At 38.1% G+C, this 16,177-nt stretch overlaps 1 protein-coding gene across 3 annotated transcripts in view; it reads left to right on the forward strand.

Moving 5' to 3' along the window:
- The first annotated feature begins 1,638 nt into the window (after window positions 1-1,638).
- The window catches only part of LOC103046694 (A-kinase anchor protein 2), a 164,199-nt gene continuing 149,660 nt past the window's right edge, over window positions 1,639-16,177 (forward strand). Inside the window, exon 1 of one of the 3 annotated variants that reach the window (XM_049468468.1) lies at window positions 1,639-1,916. In XM_049468468.1, the coding sequence (XP_049324425.1) occupies window positions 1,872-1,916 (45 nt within the window). In that variant the 5' untranslated portion in view covers window positions 1,639-1,871. The remainder of the gene's footprint in view (window positions 1,917-16,177) is intronic. The other 2 variants (XM_049468469.1, XM_049468470.1) reach the window with 2 other exon arrangements.

The following is a 16,177-nucleotide window of genomic DNA, read 5'->3' on the forward strand; positions in this document are numbered from 1 at the left end:
AATATATTTTTATATTTTAATGTATTGACATCCATCATTTGTCTGCAGGTACATAACAGCTGGAGGGATTGTACAGTTAGGCAGAGTTATCACATGACTGACTCTGATAAACAGCATAGAGAGCAGCTTCTGAATATCCCAGGTGCATGACACGCCCCTTTCTAAGTCCCAGCAGACCCCCCCCTCCCACTATCTCTCTTCCACTTTCTCCCTCTTTCTTGTTCTCTATCTCTTTCTTCCTCTCCTTCACTCCTTTAGGTTCTTATCATTATGTTTATATGTAAATACATACGTTTATTCATCTGGATTGAAGAAATATAAATGTCCCTATTTTAGCGCATTGGTCAGTTACTCTTCGTGTAAAAGTCATGTACTAATTCTCTTAATTAAAGGAGAACTCCAGTGTAAAATTTACTTTGGGTGTAGTAAAACATGATAAAGAGTATTAACTTTTGTTGAATAGCCCACCTCCATTCTCATGCAGCTTTTTGAGATTCAGGAATTTTTTACAGTTTACAAACGTGCTTTAAAATGGATGGTATGGGGCATATTTGGCCCATGAAGATACATGGCTTTTTACACCGTTATCCAGGCTCAAACCACAGTTTACAACCCATAATCTTTTACCTTTACCTTAAGATGGCAGCGCCCGGAGATTAGATTATGCTATGGGTTTTAAACAGTGGTTTTTAATAAGCTGCTTGAGCAGTTTTAAAGTTCTTAATGCCTCGTTTTAAATGTCAGGGCCCTGCAAATTCTACCAGTAAGGTGTGGAGCTACTTTGAGCATGGACAACAGTGTAAAAAACAATTTATCTCCAGGGGCAAATATGCCCCATATCAAAAAATCTAAAACATGTTTGGACAAACTGTAAAATATTACTGGATCTCAGAAAGCTGTGGGAGAGCGGAGGTGTGCTATTCAACAAAGATTTGTACTCTTTATCATGTTTTACTACACCCAAAGTCAATTTTACACCTTTAATCATGTTTTCCTTTAATAATGGGTGTGTATTGGGCGTAACGTGAACTAAATCAATCAGTGTGTCACTTGCCATTCCTTTAAGAGGCAGGTGAGCTCTGACTGGAGATATATTCCAACTCCAACCGTTAATCTATTGTCGTGGCGTGAACATATGAAAATGGGCTGTTGACGGGGTGTAAGATAGCAATAAGCATCTTGACGCTCCTTGCGCAGGATGTACGATAGAGCCCGAAGAATGATAAAAGCCTGCACAGCTTCCTTTATTATCACAGAATTTAGAAATATGCTTTATACCTCTTTCCTGTTTTATATCTCTCTTTCTCTTTCTTTTGCTCTCTCTCTCTCTCTCTCTCTCTCTCTTTATCTGTCTCTAGGTGTGTTGGTTGGTTGGTGTGTTATCCTTTCCCTCCTCCTTAGTGACAGATCTTCCTGTCTCCTAGCAGCTCTGTGTGAAACGTCGGGAGTCTCTTCCTCTCTCTCTCACTTTCTCCCTCTCTCTTTCTCTCTCTCTCTCTTTCTCTCTCTCTCTGTGCTTCCCTCCTCCCAGCTGCTTCTGCTGCTGCACATACATGGCCTGTGACTGCGAGGGAGGGAGGTGGGAGGAGAGAAAGAGAGAAAGAGAGAGAGAGAGAGAGAGAGAGAGAGAGAGGCAGTCTGGCAGGCACATGGCCAGTGAATGAGAAGAACTTGCCCTCAGCACACAGTCAGTCTTACTGGATTGGAGCGGTGTGTGATTGAGTGAGGGAGTGTGTGTGTGTGTGCGCCTCCATCAGTACCTAACCTACTGCCCTCACCCTCACACACACTCTTACACACTCGCTGGGACAGTGTACTGGGACGGTGTACCGGGACGCTGTATCTGAGACGTCTACCTTTGTTTTTCCAGGATGGCCGAGGCCGAACTTCACAAAGAGAGGCTTCAAGCTTTGGCGGTAAGTTTTCTTTTGCTCTTCTGTTAAAAACACACTGCTCTGAAGACCCTGGCAAAGATCTGATCATGAATTAAACTCAACTATAGCTTTCTGTTGGACTGCTGCTGGGAATATACTGGAGAAGAACTGACATCTTCTGGATAGAGCAGATCAAGTTTTTCTATGAGTATACTGAAGATTATTTGCTGTCTACTGTAGAAAACTGTAGTAAAATAAGTTAGTTTCATCTGAAAGTTCTTGGATTTTTTTCTGTTGTGAATACACTGGTGATAATCTGACTATTGTCTACTGCAGATCACCATGGGTTCATCTCTTTTGAAGGTTTCTCCTGGACTTTTGCTGTAAATATAATAAAGATTAACACTAACATTTCCTGCAAAAAACGATGGGTTAGTTACTTTTGGATGTTTTTTATGGAGATAATCTGACATCTACTGTAGGTAGAACCATGGTTTAGTCTATGGAGATATTTTGACAACTACTGTAGAGAACCACAGGTTAGTCTCCTCTGAAGCTTTCTTTTGGACTTTTGTTGTGGTTTTGATCAAGATAATTTGACATTTCCTGCAAAAAAAAATATGCTTCAGACTCTTTTGGTGGTTTCTTATAGGGGTGTTCTACTAGAGAACTCTACTAGAGATAATAGAGATAATAGAGATAATCTGACATCTCTTGCAGAAAACAATGGGCTAGTCACTTCTGGATGTTTTGTATAGAGATAATCTGACATCTACTGTATGGCAGAACCATGGGTTGGTCTCTTTTAAAGGTGATGACACTGGAGATAACGTAAAAACAACAAAAAAAACATTGGTTCATCTGTTTTCAAGGTTCTTTCTGGACTTTTACTGTGAGTATGATGAAATATTTTCTACTGTGTCTACTGTATCTGTGGTTATGTTCTGTAAAGAACCACAGGTTAGTCTCTTCTGCGGGTTTCTCCTGTACTTTTGCTGTGAATGTGATCAAGATAATCTGACATTTATGCTTTAGTCTCTTTTCGAGGTTTCTTATGGAGGTATTCGGACATCTACTGTAGCTAGAACCACAGGTTAGTCTTCTTTGAAGGTTTCTCCTGGATGTTTGTTGGAAATACAGTGGAGATAATGTTGAGCACCATGGGTTAGTCTCTTTAGAAGGTTTCTCTTGGACTTTTTCTGGGAATAGAGTGGATATAATCTGACAACTACTGTAGGTAGAACCATGAGTTAGTCTCTTTTAAGGTTTCTTCTGGACTTAATATCATATCTACTGTAGGTAGAGCCATGGGTTCGTCTCTTTAGAAGGTTAACCTTGGACATTTGGTGTGATGACACTGGAGATAATGTAAAAAAAAAAACATGGGTTCATCTGTTTTAGAGGTTCTGTCTGGACTTTTACTGTGAGTATGATGGAGATATTTTTGAAAAAATACACGGGTTGTCTCTTCTGAAGGTTTCTCCTGTACTTTTGCTGTGAATGTGATCAAGATAATCTGACATTTCCTGCTGAAAACTATGGATTAGTCTCTTTTCGAGGTTTCTTATGGAGGTATTCGGACATCTACTGTAGCTAGAACCATAGGTTAGTCTTCTTTGAAGGTTTCTCCTGGATGTTTGTTGGGAATACAGTGGAGATAATGTTGAGCACCATGGGTTAGTCTCTTTAGAAGGTTTCTCTTGGACTTTTTCTATCAAAAGAGTGAATATAATCTGATATCTACTGTAGGTAGAACCATGAGTTAGTCTCTTTTAATGTTTCTTCTGGACTTAATCTGATATCTTTGGTAGAGAACCATGGGTTAGTCTCTTTAGAAGGTTTCTCCTGGACTTTTGCTGTAAATGCCCATGAGAAAATGTAAGAAACCTAGAGTTAGTCACCTTTGAATATTTTAGGGAATCATATGATAATATTTTTTTGAAAACACTGCAGATAATCTGGCATCTTCTGCAGGTGGAGCCATGTGTTTGTATCTTTTTTCGAGGTTTCTTCTGGATTCAAAGCCAAACTAGAGCTGGTGGGTTTGTTGAGTAGGCGCAAGCACCTCTGCTGTGTTTCTTCTCGTTCTGAAAAATGCACTCTATGAGCTAGAGTCCAGCAGTGGCAATCTAGCGTAGCTGAGAGAGGCTAATTTTGGCAGCATCTACAGGACTTCAGTGAACATTGGAGGGGGAGCAACAGATGGGGAAGTGTTCTGGCAGCGGCTCTGGCATCTTAGCCATTCTATGGTGTACATTTCTCAAACAGAGGTGGCAGAAATGTTGACATGGCCTCGGAGAAGCATATGTATGGGAGTGTATTGCTGTATACTGTAATATAACATCTTAGTTGGCTAAAGAAAATCCTTATGTTGGATTTGGCCTTTAGTAGCTGATAATAACCTGAAATAATTGGGAGGGAAGTACAGATGTTGACAGTACTGTCAAAAGTACAGATTCTAAACTTTTTTAGATGATATTATAGTTGTGTTCGACCCAAAATAAACTTTTATGGCATTGTTCAAAAATACAAAATAAAGGGCATTTACTGAATACGATAGCACTTCTGAAGGAAATTCATGACTAGTATAGCAATACTTGATAAGAATAGCACTGGTAAAGTGTGTATATGACTAGAATTGCACTGCTGGAGTATGTATATAACTAGAACAGCACTACTGAAGTACATTTGTGACTATACTAGCACTGCTGAAGTAAATATATGACTAAAAAAAATCATTGCTGAAGTAAGTTTATGACGAATAACACTATATATATATATATATATATATATATATATATATATATATATATATATATATATATATATATTTTCCTACAACCTGGGATGGTGCAATATTCTTTACATTTCTACATAAGTCCAATATTTCATTGTTGAATAGGGCAGTGGACAATCTGTCACTATTTTGCATCTTGTTTGTTTTTGCTGTTTCTTCTTTATTCAGATTCTTGGTAATTTATTTGAGTTTAATTGTATTGTTTGTGATACAGGAGAGGATTATACCTTAATTTTGTTATACTTGGTATAATGACAAATAAACATATTCAATTCTATTTCTATTCTATTCTATTTGGGCTGGAATCAGGCCTAGATTCAATCCAGAGCAAAGGGCCAGAGTGATTTTGCGATCTAAGATATAGTAGTGTGTAATATCTTGCATTAACTCAACTTGACTTACAGTAAGTCAGATGTCCTAACTTATATATTTCAGGACTGGAATCTGGCCTAGATTCAACCCAGAGCTGATCCAATGCAGCTCAGGCTCAGAAATGGCTAAAGTGATGTTTGCTGTGATCTGTGTGAATTACAGAACTAAAGTAAGTTGTATTAAGTCGTGTTAACTCAATTCAGCTGCCTGCTGACAGAGGCATTGTCCATACATCCACTGACCTAAAATTACAGCTATATGACTTCCAGCTACAACATAATAGCCAGTCATTTCACCTCTGTTGCACTGTGTCACCAGACCAAACCGCTGCAACCCATTGTGATGATTATCTACGTCATTTCCTGGGCCTCTGTTGATGTTCTGCCCACAGCTGTTTTGGAGCGTTTGATTGGTGACTGTAGTTCACTGGTAGCCGCTCGTGCTTAAGTAAGGGAAATATTTTAGAGCTGACTCTCACCAAACAGCCTGCTGGAGAACAGCTTCCTCTCCTCTCCGGTGGAGTAAACTCTGGGAGCTCGGGCAGGAGAACGGACGCTGAGCAAATGCTCTCAGTTCATTTACCGAACTGCTGGCAGACACCCTCCAGCTTCAATTATTCAGACTTCCTCTGTCTCACTCAAGCACTATCCATCTCCTCACTTAACCTTTAGTGTAGCAGTTGTCATCCCGTAGTCATTAGCGTGCCTGCAGTCTAACCTCTGCCTGGAACTTCTGCTCATTAACCCTGAGAAGCTGAGAGCTGTGCTATTGTAGCAGCTCGGGATGCACTAAAAAGAAAATATTTGGATAAAATAATCAAATCAAATAAAACATTTTACCTTTTTTCACTCTTGAATAAATTGTAAATGGCCTAAATTAATGTCTGACTTGATTTTACAATCAAGTCAATTACAATTATCACCACAGCAGTGCTATTCCAATTATGAATGTACTTCAGCAGTGCTTATCTTGTCATGGATTTACTTTAGCAGTGCTGTTCTAGTCGTGAATGTACTTCAACAGTGCTATTCTAGTCATATATTTACTTCAGCAGTACTTTCTAGTTAGTAACATACTTCAGCAGAGATAATCTAGTCATAAACCTACAGCAGCAGTGCTATTCTAGTCATAGATTTACTTCAGCAGTGCTATTATTAAAAAAAAACACTGGGCCTGGATGTTACTAAGCATTACTAAGCAAAAAAAATCATTGCATGCACTGAAAAGAAAATATTTGGACAAAATAAAAAAATAGATTTTAAAGAAGAATTGTCACCACACCAGTGCTATTCTAACTATGAATGTGCTTCAGCAGTGCTATTCTAGCCATGAATTTACGTCAGCAGTGCTATTCTAATATATTTACCTCAGTAGTGCTATTCTTGTCATGGATTTACTTTAGCAGTGCTATTCTAGTCACGAATGTACTTCAACAGTTCTATAATAATGCAACTAAAAAAAAAAAAAACATATAATCAATTTTTGCTGCATATCACTTTCTAATGTGTTTAAGGGGGCAACTAAATACATTATTTGGAAGGTATTGTTGACCAAAATGCAGAACTGAAATATAGTTAGGACATTTGACTTACTGTAAGTCAAGTTGAGTTAATGCAATATATTACACACTACTATGTCTTAGATCGCAAAACTCACTCTGGACGTTCACTCTGAACATTTGACTAAGGCAAGTTGAGTTAACTAGTTAAGTAGTACATAGGTTATAATAAGTTACTACATTACTTTGGTCAGATCAAGTTGATCAGATTTTTTTATAATTAATTACCATTTAAATATATCTAAAAAAGACAAATTTAGACCCAAAAGAGAACCTATAAATAACAATTCATATAACTAGTGAAATATGATAGAATGTTTTTATTAAACTGTTCATCTGCTATTTTTCCAGGTAATTTACCTTTATGTTTACTAATGTTTTGTATGTTTTTTAAATGTGTTATATAAAATCATTGCACTACTTCTTTGCATTTTCACAATGTTCAATACATAGTGGAGTTTTTTTTGCCAAATCACCCAGATCTGATCTGTTATAAAACTCTTAAAAAAATGTGGTATTTGCTCAGGCCCAAACTGTAGGGATGTTTCCCTGCCCTGTGTTTTTTGGCCGGCAGCAACTGCAAGGTTTAAAGGCTGGCAAATGTTTACTGCATTGTCTCTTCTGACGCCAACTCACTGGAAACCCGTTAAAATCCCACACACAGCCTTTAATGGTGTGTGGCAGCATGGCTGAGTAGCTCTAAAGCATTCAGATTCCAGCCAAACAGATAAATCCAAGCAGTTTAAACAGTATTAATTCTCATATTTGCTTCATTTAAACAGAGAAACATTCTCTTTTTCTGCCTACTTCACTACTTTGGTGTTGGAAAAATAAAAATAAAATGCAATTACAGCCATATCCAACAGACCACAAAGCATGCTGTCTTTATAATATATCCCTCAGCCTTCTGCTTGATCAACCATCATAAATTATTAAGAAATTTCCATGTGTTGTTAGAATGGGTGAGTAGCTGATATCGGGTTTCTCAGTGCCAGCCAACAATGCTGTTATCATACAGAGTAGCCATGGCTGCAGTTTTACTACAGAGAGGGGCGGAGCCTAACGCAGGGCTGAAATAGGCACATACCACGCCAACACGTTTATACACCCACTAAACAATAAAACAGCTTTATTCCATGCTCATTCCCTGAGTTACCAAAAGTATGCACAGCCATGCCAGAAGTCATGGCATGACACTATGTACACTGCTTGACAAGTGTTACTTTAGTGGAATGGTTTAAGAACGACCCCCTTCTGTATAAGATGTGAGGTGATATTATAAACACTGGCCAACATGCTCATGGCAAGGCAATGTGAATTATCGAATTGTCATGTTTGAACGAGGCGTGATAATGAGTGCCTGATGGATGGGACATTCCTATGACTGGGCAATATAATGTACTGTAATCACAAGAAATAAATATCTATATTTAAATTACAATATTGTAATATCTGTCTGTTCCTGTTCTGTGTCTTCTGTTTCTGTCTGTCTGTCTGTCTGTCTCTTTCTTTCTTTGTCAGTTTTTGTCTGTCTGTCTGTCTGTCTGTGTCTTTCTGTCTGTCTTTGTTTGCCTCTGACTTTCTCTTTTTGTCTGTCTGTCTGTCTATCTGTCACTGACTGTCTCTATCTGCCTGTCTCTGTCTGTCTGTCTCTATATGTCTCTGTATCTCTCTCTGTCTGTCTCTATCTGTCTCTGTCTGTTTGTCTCTTTTTGTTTGTCTCTGTCTGTCTACATCTGTCTCTGTATGTCTGTCTCTGACTGACTGTGTCTATTTTGGTCTGTCTCTGTCTGTCTGTCTGTCTGCATGTGTCTCTGTCTGTCTCTTTCTGCCTTTGTCTGTTTTTGTCTGTCTCTGTATCTCTGTCTGTCTGTTTTTGTCTGTTTTTGTTTGTCTCTGTTTGTCTGTCTCTGTCTCATTATGTCTCTGTCTGTCTCTTTATGTCTCTGTCTCTCTACCTGGAATATGTCATAGAAAGCTAATATTACGACCCACAGTGAACAGCAGTCTCTCACTAGTAATGATGGTGACTGACGGTCATCTGGCTACCATAGTCCTTACAAACAGACAAGCAACTCTAACAGAAATCACACCCATGTTCAGTGCAGATGACCCAATGGGGAAATGGCAAAAGTCATGGGACATGATAGCAGTTATTACCATATCCAGACTGAAAATATTCTTCACAGTCTTGTTCTTCTCCCTCACGCTGTCCAACATCTGTTTTAGTCCAACCTAATCTGGGCCTATTTCTTTTCCCATGCTCCCGAGAAGAGCAGGGAACTGTGGGCTGCTTGAAGTTTCGGCAAGCGATCCGACGGTGGTCAGGCTTCTAAATCCAACCAAGCCCAAGGCTGTATTTTTGGTGGCAATTAATTTGGTGCTGATTACAGTCTGCTGGATTAATGTATTTGAGGCACGGCAGGCCTGCTGACACATGCTGGGCATGCTGCGCTTATCGCTAGCGCGCAATATGTTATTGTCCAATTATACGAGTATTACATCACTTGGTTGGAAAACACTGAAATATTGTGTACATGGTGTAGCTGATCGATTGGTTAAGTGGCTGATAAGTGGTTGTCAAGCTATCTGCCCTGTCAACTGTTATAACATGTAATCAGCACATTTTGCTAACGCTAAAGCCAGACGTTTAGCTGTTTTTGAACAATTGAGCTTTGTTGGTGCTTCTAGACAGCCTTGCCCTCAGTTTCATTAGCAGTAATTCACAGACTACAGCCAGAACATTGGCACAGTCTGAGCAAACCAGCTCAATCCTGAGGTTTTCCATCCCTGACTAGACCCAAATGAAAAGCAATCTAGCTAGCGGCTGGCTAATTGCAGAGATCTGGGTGGAGTAAAGACTGGAAAGAGTGCTTGGGCACAAGCTGGGAAGTCAGACTTTATTCTTGGCATCTACAGATGTCCAAAAGCCAGGTTCGTGAGATGTCATGGTATGGGGTTGTGTCACTAAACTCATGTAATGCAGCATTAATGCTGCAATGATGAAATTACATTAAAATATTGGAGCAACAATATTGTGTGCTGCCCAGATCTCAAGACCAGATCTTTTTCCAGGGACATCCATGCATTTTTTTTTTCAGCAAGACAATGCAAACCCACATGCTGCACACAATACAAAGGTATGGCTGCAGAAGAAGAGGGTGCAGGTACTGGATTGAACATTATAAACAGGCCTGAAATGCAGAAATCTGCATTGAAACTATCTGAAACTATCCGACTGAGCATTGAGCTTTGGCTAAGAATGGCTGGGCAGCCATTACAAGCTAGCTAAAATGAGTAGCAGAAACATGACATTGAGATATTGGAGCCACAATATTGTACGCTGCCCAGATCTCAAGACCAGGTCTTTTTTAAGGGGCACACATGCATTTTTTTTTTCAGCAAGACAATGCAAACCCATATGCTGCACACAATACAAAGGTATAGCTGCAGAAGAAGAGGGTATACTTACTCAACTGAACATTATAAAGTGGAATAAATGTGTTGAATGTGGCCTGAAATGCAGAAATCGCCATTGAAACTATCTGAAACTATCTGAGTGAGCATTGAGTTTGGCTATGAAGGGCTGGGCAGCCATTACAAGCTAGCTAAAATTAGCAGCAGCTGTCTTAGCCAGCTTGGATGAGGTTCAGCATATTTGTTGGGGGTGGGGTCGAGGCACGGGACCTCCTCTGCTCTCAGGTGGGCTTAGCTAGTCTGTGGAGCTCTTTGGGAGTCAAAGCCCAGCTGTCTGGGCTGGCTGTCTTCCATTAGCACATGACGTGCAATTGGGGTCTAACCGTAAAGCAACCTGAAACCCCAAGTGTGAAAGCCAAGCGAGAGAAGAAAGGGCAGAGTCTTTATGTAATGACTCTGGACTGTTGATTATTGTTGTTTTAAATGCAGTTTTTATTAGATTTAAATGTGCACGGTATTTTGCATTGCAAAGTTTTTTCATTACACTGACTGAAATAAAGATACAGTACACTGCCTTCATGCTGTATAAAATAAAATAAGATTCATACTGTAGTCTAAGTTTCAAAAAGGGAAGTGACAACATATATGGGTCTTCACATAGGCCGGCTTGTAAATGTCATAGACGTCTTATATACGCATGCAGTTAACCAGTCAACACCTGCTCCCGTCATGTGACTCCATAAACGACTAGTAAAAGTATTCAATTCAATTTATTCTGAGGAGACTTTGCTTTTCTCATGGCAACAGATCCAGTAATAGCTTCGAAACTCCAAAATCAAGCTTTTAATGAACTAAATTTCTATAATTTAATCATTATACAAATCCGAAAACATTTAATAGCACTAAATTTGTTTATATTCCAAGTGTATTCACTTTAAAGGTCAATTTCATTAGTGTTAAAAATGTTTCTGCTTGATTAAAGCTGATGTTCGTAAGTTTTGGTATTGAGGGCCCTCTCTGGTGAGAATGGGTAATTGCACCATTGTACCGAGCATGCGGAAGAATCATTTTAAACTGGGCGGGTGTGATGCGGTCTCCTTTCAGAGCAGATGAATCCGATTCCAGGTTATGTCCAGTCAGAGAGAGAGAGAGAGAGAGAGAGAGAGAGATAGAGAGCTCAGTCAGAAACTTCACTCCTTCGTTTCTTTGTTTTTACTATGAGTTCCCCCTTCTGAAGTCTCCATTGCTCCACCAGCTGCTCACGTTCAGTAAAACTGAGCCGTATTCTGTTTTAGATTCTGAACATGTGACGTAAGTACACAAAGACGCGTGATGTGGGCAGGAGAAATCCTGCGAAAAGTGACCCAAAACAAGTTTTTAGGATGAATAATTTTTGTATAATTATTTATAATTATTTTTGAATGTACAGACTTCAAATCAGATTTCACAAAAGTTTTCTCTTCAGTAATATTTAGATAATTTAGAGTGTATATTAGTCATAAGTATAAAGATTTTGATAATAGCTCATAAAATGGCTTCTTACTTATACAGAATAAGTTTTATTTATTTGTTTTCTTAATATTCATCTCTAGGATGCAGATTACTAAGACTTTCACAGTCATAGCAGACTAAGAGTTTGAGTAATTTGTTCAGGGCTAATATGGCCAATATTCCTACTTAATGAATGTGATTAAGTACACTGGATATGTTCTATCATCTGCTTATAATAAAAGTAACTATTGTAATAAAGATTTCTTCGACTAAATGATCAGATAACTACTGTTTTTATTGCAATACACACAAAATTAAAAACTTTTTACAAATATGCCAAATTTGAAACGTAAATAAAAGTTCGGAAAAAAAGTACAAAACAGTTAAAAATAATAAATATTTTGTAAAAAAAAAAAAAAAGAAAGGAAAAAAAAAGAAAAAGGGTGCTGACTCTTGCAGAGCTCAGTTTTTTATGGACACTACTGGGTTTATTCTGTAAATATTATTAGCTGAAAAAAGCATTTTCTTAGCATTTTTACATTTTTGCTATTATTTTAATTTACTCATCATATTTGATAAATCAATACCAGCAGAGTGCTGAGTGACCCCAGAGTGAAAGTAAACACATGGATTATGGTTTTTTGAGACAGTAAATGGCGATAAATGGCAATAAAGCCTGGAAATATGAAGATAATCCTATTTTTTTTAGGTGTTTTTTCACAACAGATTTCTCTCAAAAACACTTTTCAGTTCAGCGTAAGGTCAGTGCTATTTTTAGAAACAATAGGGTTCCCTGTTTGTCACAATACGATTGACTGAATCGTGTTGGTGCATTGATGCATTCCTGAGTAATTATTATTGCTGTACAAACAATGCAAAAAAATTTTATGCAGTTTGCGTTAATGGGGTTCTAATTGAATTATCATTAATATTAACAACCTTCAATTAGTTAGATGTCATCTAACACTCTTCATACACTGTAAACCCATACGTTGTTTGAATTTAAATGGTTTAAGTCGGTTTTGCATTAAATTGTATGTTACTAAACAATACTCAACTATTTTGAGTTAGTTACACATTTATGGGCACACATAAACATTTAAACTGCGATTTTTGAGTTGAACCAACTTATAATAACTGAGTTTAGTCTGTTTTGCCATTAACAGCTTCTTTTCCATTGGCTTCTGTCACAATCTATTTACATACTGGGTGTGTCCAACAGTTTCTGACTAACACTCACCGTCAGTGTGTAGTGATTCCCCCTGGGCTACCTTACAAATAAATCAAGTTCTCTTTTAGTTGTAATAACTTGATGTTCTAAGTTATGCTAACTTAAGTTTTCATTCCTATTACTTAACTTTTTTAAGGCTTCCTCAAATTGTTTAAGTAAATTCAACTTATCCAAGATTACAGTGTACCTGTAAACCTAGACTTGGCCCCGTCCCAATACAGTACATCACACCACACTCCATACCACATATTCCAAAAACAGGGTGTAGCCCACGCTGACACTGGAGTACACTCAGCCTCAAAAATAGCTCCTGAGCACATGAAGCTGTTTAGTGCTGCACTCTCACATCAGTGCGCGTTCATATTTCTATGCAAATATTTTTAGAATGTGGCTTCAGAGTAATTCGCTTTGCAGACGACAGTTTGAATGTTCTCTACTGAACGTGATCGCTTTTATCAAATCAAAAGAAGGCCGCATCTGGGCTGAGCGCTGTGCTGGAACAGGAAGCTTATATTCATTTCTGAGATAAAGAACAGAAAGCAGAACAGTACTGTTATTCAGTGTGCTGATTGGCTGCAATGTGAAGCATTTGAGGCATGCAGGACATCTTACAGTCATGTTTCATATGGCAGATCTTTGGCTGATTCATGTTCAGTCAAGGTGAAAGGCTTGAAAGGATTAAGGCTACGGTTCCAAGAAAATATACAGATATATTGATGTATCACAATATTATGCCTTACGATACTGTATAAAGTATTGTTATTATTTAGCATGTTTAATTAACATATGGATCTGTTTTTATATGTATATATAAATATTTATATATATATAGCATCTCCAAAAAATGTTATATTATTGAAAAGTTACTTTGTTTCAGTAATTCAGTTCAAAATGTGAAACTCATATATTATATACAGGTGATGTATTACAAACAGAGTGATCTATTTTAAGCACAGATTTCTTTTATTGTTGATAATTGATGATTATGGCTTACAGCCAATAAAAAAAAAGTGTCTCAGAACATTTGAATATTATATAAGACCAATTGGTACTTTTGGCAGTGTGGGCAGTTTGCCAAGTCCTGCTGGAAAATGAAATCCATGTCTCTCCAAACCATCAGTGATTGTAAAAACATCACACTAGACCTCAAGCAGCTTGGACTGTGAGTCTCTCCACTCTTCTTCCAGACTATGATCCCTTGGTTTACAAATAAAATGTAAAATTTACTGATGATCTTACATCATCTTACATCAAAGTAATTTTCAATGATATACGGAACATCCATCCATCCATCCATCCATCAATCCATCCATCAATCCATCAATCCATCCATCCATCCATCAATCAATCCATCCATCAATCAATCCATCAATCCATCAATCAATCAATCCATCCATCCATCAATCAATCCATCAATCCATCCATCAATCCATCAATCCATCAATCCATCCATCCATCCATCAATCCATCCATCCATCAATCCATCAATCCATCAATTCATCAATCCATCCATCAATCCATCAATCCATCCATCAATCCATCAATCCATCCATCCATCCATCCATCAATCCATCAATCCATCAATCCATCAATCCATCCATCAATCCATCAATCCATCCATCAATCCATCCATCAATCCATCAATCCAGATTGGGCAACCTACAGGTTTAGGGGACCAGCTAGAACATCTGTGGACAGATGTGCCTCAGGATGTCATACATAACCTGTATGCCTCCAAGCTCAACCGTATCTCATCTTGTATCCACTCTATGGGAGCCCAACAGGGTACCTCTACCTGGGTACCTACATACATATACCTACAGAATGTGTATCCTATTGTTTAAATATTTGAATTACTGACATATTTCTTCATTAAATTTACACACATAAGTCTCATTTCAGTCTTAATTGCTTCTTCTCTTTCATGTGTGTCATTATTTTTTATACTGTATATAAGAATGTACTTTGCGTTTATAAGCCCTTAATGAGAATGTCTTTGTGATCTCTATAAAGTCTTCTATATAGAATGCTGCACGGATGCTGGCCAGATTTGTTATTCTCTCTCAGATTCAGCCCAAATGCACTCCACATGGATCTAATGGACCGCAGGCCTTCATCTGGTAGTCGAAATATGGAACTCCTCAAGAAGTAACCACTAATGCTGCTTTTCAGTGTAGAGCTAATCAGCCCCTGTGTGTGAGTGTTTACCTGAAACGGTTTGCTTTAAGTCTGTTTTCATGCTCACTGTAATTAGGCTGTTTCTTGCTGGCTGTAATTATGTATGAAAAGGCCCAGAGCACGCTCTTATTTCCCTGTTAAAGATGATGAAAATGTTGATAAGGTCAACATAGCAATGTTAATGAGCAATAAATGGCAATATGTTGCATTAACAACATAATGATGATGATGATGATGATGATGATGGTTCCTTCTGGATGAATCATAGCTAGAGCTGGACTTCTACAGATATTTCCTGGTAACATTTGTTAATTCTGAATATGAACAACATGTCAGAAACTTCAGTTCCAGGGTATTGTAAGATCTGACATTGCGGCTGCTGTTCCTCTCTGAGGACACTTGGTACTCTGTGTACAGTTTCAGTGAATACAGCTGGTTATTGTTTGTAGGCACAATGGACTTTTACATAAGTGTTACATAACTACAGACATCTATCACAGCCTAAGCAAATATCGACACTACATGCTAACATATTCAGCATGTCTTAAAGTGTCATTAGAGCTGTTTACAGTGGTCACATCACTGAATATTATCAAATTTTATTCGTTGCGCATTTTTGTTTAATACAAAAGGATAATTGACCATATTTTTCAGACTGTAAGGCAAAGTATCTGTGAATGTCTGTTTTCTGGTTTGGTTGATCTACACAGATTTCTGCCCTGAGGTAAGAGTGAGTTTTCAGTGAAGTTTCTCCAGCACTAAGGCATGATGCAGCAGCATTAGCATTAGTCGCTAATCGCAGCACAAGTGGGGTGTAAATGCCACACAGTATTGCTACACTGAGGAACCTGAAATGTTCTGGTAAGCCAGGGTGCTATCAGCTATCAGTTCGTCCTACGTAGCTTGTTTAAACATGAAACAAACGCACACTACACTCAAATATACCCGACTCTGAGTATGTTTTCAAAAGAGCAAACTCTGTGGTTGGCGGCTAATGCTAATGCTAGTGCTGCTGCACTCAGCCTGCAACCAGTGCTGGATAAACTTCACTGCAAACTCACTGGAGTGGCTTTACTACTCCTTAATACCTGACTGGTAGAATTCATACATAAGACGACTGTCAAATTTTAAGAAAATTAAAAGATTTTACGGACCTTCTGGTTCTTAAAATCTTTTAATTTTAAGGTTACAATTCTCTATATTGTAAGTTACGCCAACTCCTGAATGACTATTTTAGATAGACGGTTCAATTATTTATA

This window comes from Astyanax mexicanus, chromosome 20 (genome assembly GCF_023375975.1).
Source record: "Astyanax mexicanus isolate ESR-SI-001 chromosome 20, AstMex3_surface, whole genome shotgun sequence".
NCBI classification, from domain to species: Eukaryota; Metazoa; Chordata; class Actinopteri; order Characiformes; family Acestrorhamphidae; genus Astyanax; species Astyanax mexicanus.